At 42.4% G+C, this 18,450-nt stretch overlaps 1 protein-coding gene across 4 annotated transcripts in view; it reads right to left on the bottom strand.

Annotated features, from left to right (window-relative positions):
* DIAPH2 (diaphanous related formin 2) overlaps positions 1-18,450 on the bottom strand; it is a 768,551-nt gene that overhangs the window by 214,649 nt on the left and 535,452 nt on the right. For all 4 annotated transcript variants that reach the window (XM_090061442.1, XM_090061443.1, XM_090061444.1 and 1 more), the window contains one exon: positions 6,956-7,121. In XM_090061442.1, the coding sequence (XP_089917568.1) occupies positions 6,956-7,121 (166 nt within the window). The remainder of the gene's footprint in view (positions 1-6,955; positions 7,122-18,450) is intronic.

The raw sequence follows: 18,450 nt of genomic DNA, 5'->3' as shown, positions 1-18,450 counted from the left end.
AGCCCACCGATTATTACCCCATGGTCCTTGTCCATGTGGGTACTAATGATGCGGCCAGGAGAGCCCCTGATCGCCTGATGGAGGACTACCATGCTCTGGGAGGCGTGCTGAGGGAGATGGGCGCACAGGCGGTCTTCTCTTCCATCCTGCCAGTGAGCGGTTGAGGCAGACGCCACGAGATGTGCATAGCGGAGACCAACTGGAGGCTACAGGAATGGTGCTTCGAGGCGGGCTTTGGCTTCCTCAGCCATGACCGGCACATCGTGATGAGAGACATGCTGGGATGGGATGGGCTCCACCTTTCCCCTAAAGGTAAGCATGTGTTCTCTTCCAGGTTGGTGAACCTCCTTCAACGGGCTTTAAACTAGGCTCGTCGGGGGAGGGGGAAGATGAGGGCGGAGGAGACGATGAACTACCAGGCCCAGCAACAGCCAACGAGCCCAGACCAATGGTCAAAAGGGAGAAACAGGTAAGGGATGGGGGACAGGGCATTGCTGAGACTAGGGGGTCAGTGGGCACAACCGTTGGAGGCCTCAAATGCCTCTACACAAATGCTCGAAGTATGGGGAAGAAGCAGGAGGAACTCGCCCTCCTCCTAGCTGTCACCAGCCCTGACATAGTGGGGATCACAGAAACGTGGTGGGACTCATCGCATGACTGGGCGGTGAGTGTCAAGGGCTATAGGCTATACAGGAGGGACAGGATAGGAAGGAAAGGTGGAGGAGTAGCACTCTACATCAAGGAGGAATATACTTCCTCATCAATTAGCAAGGGGGTAGAGGGGGGGCACTCTGAGGTGCTCTGGGTTAGAGTAAAAGGCAGTCCAGGGGATAGAGACTTAACGGTGGGAGTCTACTATAGACCTCCCAACCAGGGAGAAGAGCTCGACCAGGAATTCTTAGGTCAGCTCACAGGGGCAGTGAGGGCTAAGGATGTGGTCATCATGGGGGACCTGAACTTCCCAGACATCTGCTGGGAAGAGCAGTCAGCCAAGTCTGACCGCTCACGTCGGTTCTTAGCCAGAGTGCAGGACCTCCATCTAACCCAGGAGGTGCACAGCCCCACCAGGGGAGACGCCTTGTTGGACCTGGTGCTGGCCACGGGTGACGACCTGGTGAGGGGGCTGCGGGTGATGGGCCACCTGGGAGACAGTGATCATCGCTTGCTGGAATTCACCATCCAGCGTAAGGTGGCAAAGGGCTGCAGCAAGGCAACAGCCCTAGACTTTAGGAGGGCTGACTTCAACAAGCTAAGGAGGATCGTTGGGGAAGCGCTGAGGACCCAGAGGGGAAGGGAGCCAGATGTCCAAGGTGAGTGGTTGCTCCTTAAGGAGACGATCCTCCATGCCCAAAGGGAGGTAATCCCAACAAGGGTCAAAGGGAGCAGGAGGGCACATAAACCCCCATGGCTCACTAGGAGCATCCGGGAATGTCTCCTCGCTAAAAGGGAGGCATACACCCAATGGAGAGATGGGGTCATCACCAAGAAGGACTATGTTACAGTCACCCGAGGATGTAGGGGGGCAGTCAGGAGGGCCAAGGCAGAGATGGAGATAGGACTAGCTTCCCGGATTAAGGACAATAAGAAGTCCTTCTTCAAATACATAGGGGGTAAAAAGAGGGTCCCGGGTAATGTGGGGCCCCTGCAGGACACGATGGGCAACTTAGTCGTCATGCCAGATGACAAAGCTAACATATTTAACGATTTCTTTGCCTCTGTCTTCCTAAGTAGGGACCAGTTCAGCCACCTCCCTGCTGGGCCCCCCTCGGGCCCCGGGAGAGACACGCCTGGGCCAGGGGTTAGCGAGGAGGTAGTTAGGGTACTTCTGGAGAGGCTGGACGTGTTCAAGTCCGCTGGTCCGGACGATCTTCACCCTAGGGTTCTACAGGAACTGGCCGAGGTCATTGCGGGACCCCTGACGCGGCTCTATGAGCACTCGTGGTGCTCTGGTGAGGTGCCGGAGGACTGGAAGAGGGCCAATGTGGTCCCTATCTTCAAAAAGGGAAAAAAAGAGGACCCGGGAAATTACAGGCCAGTTAGTCTTACCTCAATCCCGGGTAAGCTCTTTGAAAAAATTCTCCTGGCACACATCCAGGAGGGCCTTGCGGGGGAATGCATGCTCAGGGGCAACCAACATGGGTTCATTAGTGGCAGGTCTTGTCAGACCAACCTGGTGGCCTTTTACGATCAGGTCACCAAATCATTAGACGCAGGGGTTGCTGTGGATGTAGTCTTTCTGGACTTCCGGAAGGCTTTCGACACTGTCTCTCACCCTGTCCTCATCAAAAAGCTGGGAGACTGTGGTGTCGATGCCCACACGGTCAAATGGGTCGCTAACTGGTTGGAGGGCCGCACCCAGAGGGTGGTAGTGGATGGGTTCTTCTCGACCTGGAAGGACGTGGGCAGTGGGGTCCCCCAGGGCTCGGTACTCGGGCCCGCACTGTTCAACATCTTCATCAGTGACTTGGATGAGGGGGTAGAAAGCACCCTGTTCAAGTTTGCTGATGACACTAAGATGTGGGGGGATGTGGGTGCACTAGAAGGGTGCAATAGGCTACAAGCTGACCTTGACAGGTTGCAACGGTGGGCGGAGGAGAATAGGATGGGGTTTAACACTGAGAAGTGCAAGGTGTTGCACATGGGGAGGAAGAACCGGCACCACACTTACAGGTTGGGGAACTCCCCTCTTGCCAGCACGGAGACGGAAAAGGATCTTGGAGTCATCATTGACTCCACGATGAACATGGGCCAGCAGTGTGGAGAGGCAGTCAAGAAGGCCAACCGTACCCTGTCATGCATCCACAGATGCATCTCGAGCAGGTCCAGGGAGGTGATCCTCCCCCTCTATGCGGCACTGGTCAGGCCGCAGCTGGAGTACTGCGTCCAGTTCTGGGCGCCGCACTTCAAGAGGGACGTGGGCGATATGGAAAGAGTCCAGAGGAGGGCCACTCGTATGATCAGGGGTCAGCAGGGCAGGCCTTATGAGGAGAGGCTACGGGACCTGAACCTGTTTAGCCTCCACAAGAGAAGGTTAAGGGGGGACCTTGTGGCCTGCTACAAACTGGTCAGGGGGGATCAGCAGGTATTGGGGGAGTCCCTGTTCCCCCATGTGGTGCCAGGAGTGACCAGGAATAACGGTCACAAGCTGGCGGAGGGTAGGTTTAGATTAGATATTAGGAGGAGCTACTTCACAGTCAGGGCGGCTAGGGCCTGGAACCGGCTTCCAGGGGAAGTGGTGCAGGCTCCTAGCCTGGGGATTTTTAAAAGGAAGTTAGATGAGAACCTTGCCGGGGTCATCTGACCCCGGTGCTCTTTCCTGCCAAGGCAGGGGGTCGGACTAGATGATCTACCTAGGTCCCTTCCGACTCTAGCTACTATGAAACTATGAAACTTGGCAGGGGCCCAATAACAAAAACACTGATGCCACAGCACAAGGCACAGAACCTTTTTTGTTACATGTGAAACTTGCACAGCTTGCAAAACTTTATTACTAGAAAAGCTGATTGAGAAGAATAGAGTTGAACTCTATATGACTGGCAGTGAGGTTTGTAGGGCTCACAGTTAAAAACTTTGTCCCCCTTATTGGACATCAAATGAATACTTCCAATATGGGAATCACTGAAAGAAACATGGAACTACAAGACAACATTTTCACATCACTTCTCTTCAGAGTAGAGCTCCACTTTAAACTTGAATTAATGACAATTTCATCTGCTTCTAGATCTGTGAAGCTATTTAGTAGTTCTTTTTCTATTTTCAATTCAGTTGGAAAGGTCACAAATATTTTACATTTTTATTTTTGGCAGAGTTATAGCACTTTATTTTTAGTTCTCACTTCTCCCAACTGAAATGCTCAAATGTAAAAAAATCTTCCTACTGCTGTTAAAGTCACCCTAAAAACTGCATGCTTTTGTAAACCTGTTTGGTTTAAAATGCCTGTAACAATGTCATAGTAACAACAACAACAACGCCACACCATGTATAAATAAATGCCTTTTCTGAAAGTTCAACAATGAGCAGGGAAGAAAAATAAACCACTTTGCAGCCAGAATCTCCCATAAGTCTGAACAGAGGGAAAGTAAGAGGATCAAAAAGAGTTGCTATTTATGGCAACCTTTGGCAAGTAAAAAGGCATTATGGATCTTTGTTGGTATGAATATCATCTGCAGACCAACTACATTTCCTGTGGCCATATTACTGTTTAAATAGCATTATATGCTTGAGGTGCCCAACTTGTAAGCACCTAAATTGAAAAAAAAACCCTTAATTTTTAGGGAAAAAAAATTATATAGAAACATCTTGTGTCACTTGCTGTTCTTTACGACAAATCTTTACACCAGTGTTTTATCAGTAGCGCTCCATGTGCAACGGAAGTGTATAACTCAGTTAAAAGAAAAAATGAACACCTCTCCCCCCAATATTCAGTTAAAAAGTACTTCAGTTAAATTAAAAAAAAATTCTATATGCTAAAATTATGCTTCCAGGACATTTATTTATTTATTTATGCTGAATATCTGGACAGTTCCTCAATAAGTTAAACTAGCTGCTGGCAATATAGATCTGTGCACTACAGCTGTATAGTAAATGGCTAAGAAACACTTATACTTCAAGGTGATTTGAATATTCTCTGGAGATACTGATATTCTGGACATTTGTTTTTCTGTTTGCTTCCTATAATGCAGTTGATTTTGATTCTCAAACAGTCATCCTCAAGGCTAGGGACAGACATTACACATACATAGATTTAAGTGATCAGAAACTGGTCTAAACCTGTAACAGAATGGGACTTGGGACAGATGTTCAAAAAGCCTGAGCCTGAATTGATTCAATCTCTGCAGGTTAGTTTAACCTGGCTAGGCTAAAACAGTTTTGTAGCCAGACAGACATCCCAGAAATGCAGGCACATACTGCAGTGGCTCAGGCTGGAAGCCAGGGGGCGTTACAGCAGCGCCCCCCCCCCCCCCCCAGTGCTGAGCTCAGACCCCAGCAGGACACTTTGATTAGGGAGGGGCTCCATGCTTTTTCTGACCAGTTCAGTAGGGAATTGATAATAGTGTTTATCACCTGATTAAGAAAACAACAGGGAGAAATTGCCAGCTACCTGTTGATTCTGCCTTTGTCCTGCCACAGCAGGGAACATAGCCAGCCACAGGCAGCTAGCTAATGCTGTATGTCTGTAAGGCAAAGGGGACAGTGGAATCCCTGCTTAGCAGGGAGTGGTGAGGGAGAAGCCAGGCAGATGCCTACAGTCTGTGCTGAGCTGCAGCCAGGGAACAGAGGGGAGGGACCAGCCCTACTGTGGAGAAGAGCACCCTGCCCAGCCCAGAGAGCATGCTGGGATGTGGGGGGTGTCTGACTTAACCTAAACCAGGAAGGGTGTGGGACAGACAATGCATAAACCAGTCTGACCCAAATCAATTAATTCTGATACATTCAACCAGGTTTCTTTCAACTGGTTTCAAACTGCTTTATGTGCACTTAACATCTGTTCTGTTACAGCTTTAAACTAGTTTCTGATCACTTAAACTGGCTTATGGGTAATGTCTGTCCCTAGCCCAGATGTTCAGTACACATAAACCAGTTTGAAAATGGCTGAAACCAGTTTGAGATAAACCTGGTTGAATGCAACATCAGACTTAACTGATTTGGTTTATGCAATGCGTGTCCGAGATCCCTTCCTGGTTTAAGATAAATCAGACACCCACAGTATCCTCGCACGCTCTCTGGGCTGGGCATGGCTCTCTGCTCCACAGCAGAACTGGCCCTGCCCCTCCTGCTCCCTGGCTGCAGCTCCGGTAGAGACTTGAAGGCTGCTCCCCACATCCCCCTCACCACTCTGTGCTAAGCAGGGATTCTCCCCTCCCCTCTGCCTTGCTGAGAAATATCTGTGCATTAGCTAGCATACCACATGCTGGCTACAGTCCATGCTGTGACAAAGGCAGAATCAACAAATAGCTGGTAATGTCCCTCTGTTGTTTTCTTAATGGGGTGATAAACACTGAATTAGGGGTGGATAAACACTGTTATCAATTCCCTGCTGGGCTAATCAGAGCATCCTGCTGGGGCCTGGCCATGCCCACCCCCTTTCAGCTCACTGCTGTAGAAGGGAAGGGAGGGCTGCTTTAGCATCCCCCAGCTTCTAGCCTGAGCCACTGCAGGCATGTGCCTGTTTTACTTGAATGAAAAGGGAATGTCTATTCACCTCCAAATTGGCTTAAGCTTTGCAGGTTAGACTAGCCTGCAAATATTGAATCATTTCAGGCTCAGGCTTTTTGAATGTCTGTCCCTACCCCAAATGCTTTCAGAACTTGTGTGTGTGTGTGTCTATATCTCTATTGCTAGATATATAACAAGGTGCATGGCTCAGGGGCTGAAGCCCAGCTGCAGGGGTTAGACATGATAGCCCACCTAGGAGCCCTAGGCCAGCTGACAGGGATGACTGGCTGGCCCCAGAGGATGTTAAAAACTACCAGGGAGAAGCCTGGGTGACCTCTCTTTTAGGTGAGAGGAAAGACCTGAGGATTTACTTTGTTTATTATTTGTACATTTGTTTATGGTATCACTTGCTTTGTTTCCCATGGGAATAAGCCTTTCACATGTAAAATAAACAGACTAGAAATGGGACCCAAGTGCTGTCTGGTCTTTATGAGGAAGCTGGCTCCTGAGTCAGGCAAATAGAGGGACATGTATGTGTGTGCATACACACACACACACACACACACACACACACACACACACACACACAAACTTATAATACTCAGAAGTTGAACAGCCCTGATGTAAAAATGGAATAAAGGAACTCAACCGCTGTTATTTCTTGGTTATAGGAAAGACACACAAAATCAATTTTAACAGATGTACAAGACGGTACGTAGGGGAGAGGGAGAGAAATCCAAACCACTGGGGAGACTGACAAGACTGAAAAAAATATACTGCTTTGTTACATTTTACTTACCAAGAACAGTGTTCGGAAGCTGCTGAGATCTCCAAAAAATTCTTCTATGCCTGTTGCTTTGGGATCAAAGGAAAAATACTCTCCCAAATTCTCATATAGCTTAATCATGTTGTTGTGCATGTTGGATAATTTTTCATACTGGTCTCTGGCATTCTTTGAAAAGCTGTAAGTTTGTGTTAAGGTAACTGAACTGAACTCTCATCAGTAAACTGAACAACTCGCACAAAAATTTAAGATAGACTTGAACCGTGACAGTCTTGTGTAATTGATATTATTCTATAAGCCAACCAAATACTTTTATATACAGATTTTAATATGAGTAATTTTTTACATCTACACACGTAGGTTGCACCACTGTTTTGCAAACTCTTCCAAGTTACAACCAGCTTTTGACAATGAAAACTGTTTTGTGGTGAAAGCTTCCTCCCAAACTTTTAAATACTGTTTTATTTAAAATCCTACTGAAATTCTAAGAGTTACAGACTAGCATCAGGCATAACAAAACAAGTATTACTGCATAAGCAAGTCTAGATGCTTAACTGTCATGTCAGACTACATGAGAACCAACTATTTTAAGTACACAACAATACAAAGTACATAATAATCAACAAAAATATAGTGCCAATGGCTACTTTAAAACAATTTTATGTCAGATATAGAGAAAAAATGTACCTGGATAATATAGAAGCCATTAAGTGTACAAACAAGACAAAATTAGACATATGAACGGATATTCTCTAGGCATGAAATGGCAAGGATATTTACAAAACTCAAGTATGCACAATACCTCTCATAAGTCTGTAGGTGTCTGAACAAAGTACTTGCAGTGCCCTCAATTCATGGGGAAAAAAAGATACAAATCATTGTCTAAAATGGGAGAGCTATATTGCATGCTTACCTATATTGCACTTTTATTAGTAACTGAACAGAACAAGGCCTGAAAATCAACCGAAGATCCAATTCAGAGATGCTTTGGCATAATAATCACAAGGAAAAGAAGAACACATAAGTAAAAAATATATTTAGAACAATACATACGTGAACTATTAAAGACTTAGAATTAAAAATTTCTTAAGAAGAAAGATGTAGTGGTTTGGACATGTAACAAGAAGATTTAGCACTCTTACCAACACCATCCCTACAGGGTGCTGTGGATGGATTAAGAGGAAGAGGAAGACCTAGGACAAACTGGACCACAATCATCAAAGACTGGACAGAATTAAAATTGACCAACTATACAAGGACTGCAAAACACGGGGAAGAATGGAGGAAAGTTACTGCTACATCAAAGGTGTTCCAACGGTCAGACCAGATTTGGGACCGACTTGACTTGATATGTGAACATTTAAAAATTAAGACATGTTTAAGGAAAAATCAGACATTTCCATCAAGTTTTTACAAGCTTCAGTATGCTTCCCTCATTTGTTGTACTTAAGATTAGACGTCATTCACATTAAAAACCATCCGACCATGGTTGAACTAATTTTTCTGATTCAGAACTGCAGCTAATGAAATTACTTTGCTGTACATATCAAGAACAAAAATCAAAAGGGAAAAAAGGAGGAAAGAAAATAACCCATAGAAAGGAATATTCAAAGTTGTGAAATACACGAAAGATGCAACGGAATTTAGGCTGAAACTCCATTCTTCTATTAAGGTTCTGTACAGGTACAGTAGACACAACATGCCTAAAAGGGAGACCATGTTTCTTTTATTAAATCAAAGCAAAAGCCTTCAATCCTTAGCAAAACAGATGGTAGAGAAAAGAAAAATGCTTAGATTACAGTACTGGGGGAAGTACACCTTAAATGTCTCTCAACAATAGAAACCTGAGCATAAGGTGCAATACTGAGAAACATACTCACTGCACATGGTCTATGGTCATACAGCTTACTTTAAGCTACCTATATAGACTGGAAGTGGCACATACAGCCATTCACAGCTCTTGGGAGCAGTGCAGGAAATCTGAAATAAATGACTTGGAGTGAGGTAGGGGTGGGTGGGACTGAGGGGTGGGGGGGACTAGTGGGCCTGTGAAAGGGGTTGGCGGGTTGGGAGGCAGCTGGCAGGTCTGCCAACGGAGAGATTGGGGGGTTAAAAATAGCTGAGTCAGGGTTGGTGGGATGGAAATAGCAGGGCCCTGAGAGTCTGGGGTGAATGACTTGGCTTTCCTAGCCCCAGGGTTGTATAACAAATGTGTGCAGGTGTTTGGGAGATCACGTTAAGCCTTTCCTACGTCAGGTTAACCTTTTCTCATTCTAAGTTAGTGAATCTCCTGAAGTGAACTAACTTAGATCAGCTACGCCATTTTTGGATGTTTTAAACTCTTTGACTGGTTAGGTCAATCTAAATGTAATGCCTGTATCTTTCAACTTAACAGCTGCAATTCTACCTTGCCATCCATACATATTCCATGTACAGTTCTTATCAGACAAATTATTATGGCACTTTAAACCAGTCAACCTTTCTTTGTAATGTCTTTGTATTTAAGAATGAAAACTGCAGGTGACAGTCTCTATTTTATGGAAGGCTACACTAGTTATTGCTAGTTTTTAATATTCATCTAGAACAACAACAACAAAAAAGGAAAAAAATAAGGTTCTGGGGAAAGATGTGTAATGGCTGCTGCTGGACTTTCAGCAGGGCAAAGGATCCCTTCAAAGGCAGAGTGGGAAAGTTTGTAGCCACAGTTATTTTGCAAAAGCATATGCATGGTTTTGATTGGCTCCTGAGTCAGGCGAAGGGAGGGAACTCAACCCCATATCACAGCCAAGCTCAGAAAGGGGTATGAGGGGAGGCGCACCCTGGGAACCCAGACCTCAGGCAAGAACCACGCTGCAGTGTGCGGTTGCTGTTGCTGTGCATAAAAGCTGCGATTGGTGCCCTAGAAGGGCAGAGTGTCAGTCTGGGAAGGCTCTGGGGACAGTTAACTGAGAAAACAGCTTAGGGCCTTTGGGTCTAGGGTTGCTTCAGTTAGCAGTACAAGGCTGTGTCTGGAAATTGGAGAAAGGTGCTTTTGAGGGGGCACGAGTGTGAGTTTCTTTTGGAGGTACAACAGACAGCTGGACCCGAGGAAAATTTCTCTTCCCCAGGCAGGCTCTTTCAGAGTGCAGAAAGGCACCTTCTCTCTGAAGCAAGCAGCTCTGTATCAGACAATGTTATTGTGTTGCTAACGTAAAGGAAAGCTGATGTTTTGTTAACCCTGTGTACTCCTGCTGAAACTCACTTGAGATTCAAGGTTTAAACTGGGGAATTGTACTGAGGATGTTCTTTATTCAATTAGTATAAAGTGGTCTTGGTTCATTGATACCTTGGCTCTGTCAATTAGATTATTGATATCCTGTTTTGCTATTAACCTCATTCATGTGTTGACTCTTTTGTAAATAATAAACTGTGTAAATTGTTAAACTGTATGTACTCGGGTGTGTGGGGTGGCCCCAGCCTGAGGGGCTGGCAGGTTGACCGAGGCTATTTGACACCCCAGCACCTTGAATCTGGAGGCGGCCATGGATAGCACTGTGGCTATGGTTACAGATGTATCTTAACATAATATATACAAAGTAAGACTTTAAAACATTAAAATCGACCAAGCTACTCTAAAGATAAAGGCTGCAAATTCTTTTGGGGTTCAAAAGGTACCAAAAATACCTGTCGCTTTCCAATTCAGTTTTGCATACTTCAACCGGCTTTATAGTTTGTAATGCCATAAGCCCATTTTATAACAGCCTGCAGTGTGGAATAGCTCAGCCACTGATGAAATTAGGAAACACGATGTGGAGCTGTCAATGATGATGCAACAGAGCCTAGTGTAGACATGGACAGCAATGGCACATTCATTGAGTATAGGACTCAGAGCTTTGAAAATTCCTTACAGAAGAGTGAATTGCATTTCCACAATTTCATGTCAGCAAATCAGCAGCCTGAACAACCAACTCAGAAAATTTCTCCTGGAAAAATAAAGGCTGGTTACATAATTATACATTTTACTTCGTTCCACACATCTAAACTTTTAAAACATTTTGAACTTGAAATTAGTTCCTTTAATAAAGTCAACCAAACCAACCCAGCAAGCACTGGACTCCAACTGGAATCAGGATACACAGAAAACAGCAAATGCTGAAAACAGAGTACTGCAAAAATTCAGCAACTAACAAGATAAACCTCATTGAACGAGAGAAGACATCCTGAAATTATGTTAACTAAGGATTATCTAATAATGCCCCTACTGGGAATCTCTGAGAAGTGTTATTATAGAACAGACAAAAAGATGTCAACAGATTGAAAAGATGAAATGTGTAATGACTGAAGGACTGGAAATACTTCTGCACTGCAAGACTGAGCAGAACTAAGGACAACTCTGTAGCCAGGCTGCAGCTACAATTACAGCTTCTCAGCTTCAGTAGCAGCTGCGACATACAGATATCCTTTGTGCTTCCTTCATATGTGACCATGTAGAAAGTTATGTCAAGTTCTCAATACATGTTTTTTTATTGCCTGCCCTCCTATTAATATGCAGAAGAACTCTGGAGCTCTGTCTAAGGTTGGCAATATGGGATGAAATTTTGAAGCACATTTTCCTGTGAGTTATTCAGTCACTTTACAGAGAATAAAGTAACATTCTTTGTACAGATGGAAGGAATTCCAAGATAATCTGCAAAATCACATCTCCTTAAAAAAACAAAACAAAACTGTAAAAATATAAATTTCCTTGTATTTTTCATCATCTTAAAATGCTAATAATGTGATATGCCATTCCTAATTTTAAAGTTGTAGGTATTATGAAGTACCACAAATTTTTAAAAGTAACAACAAATTTTGTATCAGTAAAAAAGTGAATCTGCTTCTATGATTTTGGGATTGCAGACTCAAAAAATGAAAAGACAATGCTATTAAACAATAAATAAGAGTGTTGTTAAAATTGGGAAAAAGCTGTCCTTAATGCAGATTTAAGTGAAAATTGTAGTTTCACTGAAGTCAGTTTGGTTACAGTTTCATTCTTATACTCTTGGATCATATTATTTTCCCATATACTGTTAGACCATATTTATTCATATCTATATCTATGTAGTCCCCATTTTAGAACAATGGAGGAAAGAGGACCCAGGAAATTATAGGCCTGTCTTACCTCAGTCCTGGGGAAGCTCTTTGAGAAAATTATCCAGGTGCACATCTCTGAGAAGCAAGCAGGGGAGTGTATGTTTAGGGGCAACCAACATGGGTTCATTAGAGGCAAGTCCTGTCAAACCAACCTGGTGGCCTTTTATGACCAGGTCACAAAATCTTTGGGTACAGGTGTCATGGTGGACATAGTCTTTCTGGACTTTAGGAAGCCCTTTGACACTGTCTCTCACCCCATTCTCATTAAAAAATTAGGAGATTGTGGTGTCGATGCCTACACAGTCAGATGGGTTGCCAGAGATGGATGGGTCATTTTCGACCGGGAGGGATGTGGGCAGTGGGGCCACCAGGGCTCGGTCCTCGGGCCCACACTGTTCAACATCTTCATCAGAGACCTGAAGGGGGTGAAAAGCACCTTGTTCAAATTCGTGGATGACACTAAGATGTACGGAGAAGTGGGCACACTAGAAGGGAGGGACAGGCTGCAATTGGATCTGGACAGGTTACAGGGGTGGGGGCGGATGAGAATAAGATAGGATTCAATACTGACAAGTGCAGGGTACTGCACCTAGGGAGAAAGAACCAGCAGCATACCTACAGGCTGGGGAACTCCCTTCTCATCAGCACAGAGGCAGAAAAGGATCTTGGAGTCATTATAGACTCCAAGATGAACTTGGGCCTCCAGTATGGGGACACAGTCACAGATGCATCATGAGCAGGTCCAAGGAGGTGATTCTCCCCCTCTATGTGACACTGGTCAGGCTGCAGTTGGAGTACTGCATTCAGTTCTGGGCACTACACTTCAGGAGGGATGTGGACAACATAGAGAGGGTCCAGAGGAGGGCCACTCACATAATCAGGGGACAGCAGGGCAGGCCCTACGAGGAGAGGCTATGAGACCTGAACCTGTTCAGCCTCCACAAGAGAAGGCTGAGAGGGGATCTGGTGGCTGTCTATAAACTGGCCAAGGGAGACCAGCAGGCAATGGGAGAGTCCCTGTTCCCCTGAGCACTACCAGGAGTAACAAGGAATAATGGCCATAAGTTGATGGAGAGTAGATTCAGGCTAGATATCAGGAGGCGCTACTTCACTGTCAGGGTGCCTAGGAGCTGGAACCAACTTCCAAGGGAAGTGGTGCTTGCTTCTACCCTGGGGGTCTCCAAAAGGAGGCTAGACAGGCACCTTGCCAGGGTCATTTAACCCCAGCATTCTTTCCTGCCCATGGCAGGGGGTCAGACTTGATGATTTGCTCAAGTCCCTTCTGACCCAACCAACTATGAAACTATAGATCTAGATTTAGAGTATTTTGCTACTTTTGGCACCGTATTTAGTTTTGCCTTCATTTTGCAAATTCTGTAGAAAAGTACTATATATATGTGTGTGTGTGTGTGTGTGTGTGTATGTATCAGGAACAGACATTTCTATCAGGGAAGGTGTAAGGAAAAGAGTACATTTGTTTCAATATTTTATTCTCTTTAGGCTTAAAATTACTCCAAAAAGCTAGTCACAAAACTGTATGAAATTACCATCTGTGAAACATTCCATTACCCTCAGAAAATGTATTTTATTGGGTCATAGATAAAGAAGAGTTTAATACATACAGTTCCTATGCCCTTTAGTCTACTTTCTCTCATTTTTATTTTAATGCTACTGCAGATTGCAACTGATTTTAAATCAGAGCTGGAGAAGTTCTGATTACCAAATTAGAATGTTTGAAGCAGTGTCCTTTTAGTCTCAAATAAAAAAAAAAAAAAGTCTTCAAAAACTTTCCTTTCTTTCTAATTTTCAACTGCATTCAACCTTCAGACAGAACAAAAAAAGAAAAGTTTCAGTAACTGAAATAAAAAACCCATACATTTTATTAGATAATATTGTTACTAGAATCTCTCTAGAGAACTCTGAAGTAAACACTAGAATAAACACCTAAATCTCAGAAGGAAATCATGTTGTCCCTTCTGAACCACAGAGATGTAAGTAAGCAGGACTTCCAATATTAGAATTATTTCAGGGTCTAGGAATGTAAAATGTCAGGTATTGGCTACAATAGTGCTCTCCATCTGGAGGAATTCTTAAGAAAATTCTCCTTGCCCATTTTTATGAATTCTACTTATATTTAGAGTATGACCATATGAAACTGAATATCAATATGCAGAAAACAAAAGGGTGTTTAGATACAGAAAGATGTGTATGGAATTGTGAGGACAAATTACTTTAAAGAAGATATTTAGGAATGGGTTGTAAGAAATCCTCATTATACAATACAAATACGCGTTTCTATGAGTCTATAAAGCTCATCACATTTGCAAAAAAAACAAGCTTTCAGTCATTTGGTCAATAGACTTTACACTTGGAAATGTGACCAAATGATTATTATTTACTTGCATTACAGCAAAGGCCTAAAGTCGCTCAATAAATTAAGCTAGCAAAGGATAATAAATATGTCACATTGTTGCATGTTGTCATAGTTGAGAATCCATCTATCACATAGTAGTCACCGGAAGTATCGCATATTGAATCTATATGTGCCTGTGTAGGGTAATAATCACCTCTTATACCTTGGTTTCTATTCTTTCATGCTATATAATACACAAGGAAGTAATGAGAACATAGAAGCTAAGATCTAAGAGCCAAAACAAAAAATTTAGAGAGAGCTTTGATTGATCTGTTTTTACAAGTACTAAATTTTAGTTCAAGGTCATGGTCCAATTTTTCAAGAGCACTCTACAAGTTGGGTCTGAGCTACATAAGGGGCTACAGCATGTTCTACAACCATAACATTTGCAGAGATTATATGGAGGTAACCAAAACATGAAACTGGAGCATAAAAAAAGAACCCAAACCTGTGAGAAGGTGTTTTTACAGAAGTTAAACTGTAGTTGAAAAATCCCCTGATGATAGTCAGTATCCCATATTCAAATTCAAAGGGAAGAATGAAAGGGGGCTACTCCAATGTGTTTTAATTACAGTGTGTTGGAGAAGACTTGATTAACTGAGTCTGCTGGAGCGTGGTAATTACCATGCCAGCCTCCACATCTCATGTATCAGGATCCCCATGCTTCAAAATGGCAGTAGGGGTGCTTTAAGAAAAGCTCATTTGATGAGCTATACAAAAAGTTCTCCCCTCCCCCATTTTGAAGCACGGGACATTGATACGCAAGATGCTCCAGGCACTTTAATTGGAGCTGCTCCAGTCTCCCTAGGAATGGGAGGATTGGAGCAGCCCATGGTTTCCTCATATTGGGATCATTCCAGTGTCAAGAAGGTGCATGGAGCAGGGTAGATGAGGCAGTGAAAGACTGAGCATCTATATTGCTCCATCTCTAGAATCCCTTCTAAAAGTGAAAAATGTGTATGTAGCCTATGTTATAAATTTTTGTTGTTTCCAGTGAAAAAGCAAGGAAACATTTAAGACAAACTGAGGTCTGTGGGGTGGTAAGGTAAAGACAGCCTAACCCTGATATATTATGAGACAAGTAAGATATTCTCCATATTTTCTTTAACATGGAGAATAAAAAATAGTAAAGGATCAGCTACATTACATAATTTGGCACCAAAAGGAAGGAAAAAACTTAGAAAATTTGTGACTCCCCAGGCAGACTGGTAGAAGCCAAAATAAAGAAAGAAAGAGAGAGAGAGAGAGAGAGAGAGAGAGAGGACTGCTTTGATTTTTACCCACTATTTTTCTAATTCATTATGTTGATTGTGTTCATCATTATTTTCAGTGTGAACCTACTGTGTTTAGGTTTGCCAATTTACAGTATATACTGAACCTATTATGCATTACAAACACTTTAGAGCTGTTGTTAGAAGAGATGTTTCCATTATAAAATAAGCAAAACATTATTTTTTTCTTTTAAATCTCTGGAGAGATTCTCCTAAATCTGTCTGATTTCATAGGCTGACTGAAGACTTAGATATCTGTTTTTGTATATTTGAAGAAAAAAGAAGAAAACACGAAACAACGCAGCTGGACATCTTCCCTTCCCCCTGCAAGTAAGAAACAAAGAATATGAAAGTAAATTCCTATTCCATGATGGAAAACAACATCTGTGTCATAGTACATTATAAGTACTCCAAGGAAAAATTAATAAGGAAAGACAATTAAGAGTTGTTCCTGGACTGGGTCTAATAATGGACATAACATTGCTAGTTCTAAAATGTACATTAAAAGAAAGCAGCTCAGAAAAACTATGGTGATGTTAATATAAGAAATACCATACTGGATAAAGGCCACAGGTTCACTGAGCCCAACATCTTGGACCTTATAAGGGAAGAGTGTAGATGCTAAATGGGGAGGGTATTTATGCAGGGCCTGTTCAGAGTGATCTGTCCTCTGCTCCTCTTCTTTTAGAGCAGTGATTCTCAACCAGGGTGCCTTGAGATCCTTCCAAAGGTGCCATAGGGCAATGTTAGCACTGTTAGGTGCGCAAGTATGGTTCACAGGGTAAACCCAGAAATTACAAGTAAGAATCACAGTGTTAAAAACATTCTGACCTCTTCCTGGGTTTTCTGGAATAGCAAACTAGAACTGAGCTATTATTTTTCTATAGTCAAAAAACTGGAGGGAGAGAGAGAGAAAACTAAGAGCTGGCATTTTTCAAGGGGTGCCTCAAACTTATTGACGGATGCTTGGAGTCAAAAGGTTGAAAACCACTGGTCATAAAGCTTTCAGCATTTAGAGGCCTCAAAGAAGTCCTAATTTGGAGGCCTTAGCCCTACAATAATATTTTAATATCCAATTTGTGTAATCCTCTTTTGATGTAGTTAAATGGTCAGCCTCTGCAACATCCTGTAGCAACGAGTTCCACAAGTTAATTACATGCTGTGTTTGTTTTTAATTTGTTTCCTAATAATTTTGTTGTGCTTCCCAAACATTTCTAACAAGTTATCCTCACCAGGTCCATTACCTCTGCCCCCAGCAGAAAAATCTTGTGTGATCCTCCCAAACATCAAGCAGAACTATTTACATATCTAATAAGAGCCCCCAGTACTAAAACCTTCTTCCTCATATAAATTTGGGTCCTTTTCCAGTGTTTGTGTAATCTGGAAAAGAACAAAGTAAAATATGTATGTAGATACTGCAATGCTATAATGAAATTCCACCATTTTCTTTTTAAGCCTGAACACAGCAAACTGAATACTGATTTGCAGATTTCTGTCCCTTTTCAGTAAGATGCCATGATTTCATAGTTTAGAATTGATGACGATAATATTCAATAAGTTATTCTAAACTGCTAAATGAATGATACCCTTACTGTACTGACAATGGCAAGCTCTCTCAGGAGGTTCAGGATTGCAGATAATAACATTTAATTAAAACAGATGATCAGAAATTCCATTGCAAAGTCTACTTGTGAAGGCTTTTGAATTTCATTGTAGAAATCTGCTCTGAGGTGAACTAGGAAATATTTTTAAAAAACCCTATTGCTGAGAAATGTTTGCAAAATGCAGAAATAAAAGACTGTATTTTGTAAATTACAGAGCTATACAAGTTGTAGACATGGTGAGCAGCCAAATCTTTCATTCGGTCAACAGGAGTTGTGATGGTTTAGATTTTCTCCAAATCACTCTGCCTCTCAAAGAAAAAGGTTCATTACTTTTGGAAGCATTTTATAATGACAGGGTATTACAGATGTTTCAGAAGTAGTAGTAATAGGAGCACATTTCAGCCTAAACTCTTACTAGCTTTGCTCTGGCATTTTTAAATTAAAAGTTGGTAGCTACCTTTTTTCATGTTAGATTTCTTGCTAATTAATTTAAGTTGAAACTATTTTGGGATTAGGTGAGACATACATGCAAAATAATTATCATCAATGTAAAAGGATTTACAAAGGAGTAGAATAAAGTACTTCATATACTACTTAAATATTAGGGAAGAGCTACATGTCAGGACTAAATGGTTGTGGTGTGCATTACAATTCCTAAATAAAATGTATCTTAATTTTTAATTCTTAAATACCCCTAAATCTATTTCATGGAACAATTTATAAATTATGCTAATTATGAAGAAAAATCTGTTCAAATTAATGAAAAAAACAAGAGAACACAGAGGAAAGAGGCCTGAGCATGGAAAAAGAAGTCTGACACAGATTTTGCTAGTTTAAGAAAAAAATCTCCAACTTTAATATAGGTTCTGATTATGGAAAACATTTGCGCTTTCATTCAACAGCATGGAGAAATGACATGTCTGTAAGGGAAATTTTCAGAGAACTTAAGAAATTATTTTTGCACCTGCAGACTGATTTGCAATATTACACATTCATGGTTAGACACCAGCTAAAAGAGAACTCATAAGGAAGGATTAAATTCCTTTTCAATTACAACACGTGTTAACAACTACTATGAAGAAACACCTGTCAAAGAAGGCAAGCCACACA

This window comes from Crocodylus siamensis, chromosome 8, assembly GCF_052110815.1.
Source record: "Crocodylus siamensis isolate JL-2025a chromosome 8, ASM5211081v1, whole genome shotgun sequence".
Lineage (NCBI taxonomy): Eukaryota > Metazoa > Chordata > Crocodylia > Crocodylidae > Crocodylus > Crocodylus siamensis.
The sequence above is the reverse complement of the archived record's forward strand: the minus strand, read 5'-3'. Positions and strand labels throughout refer to the sequence as shown.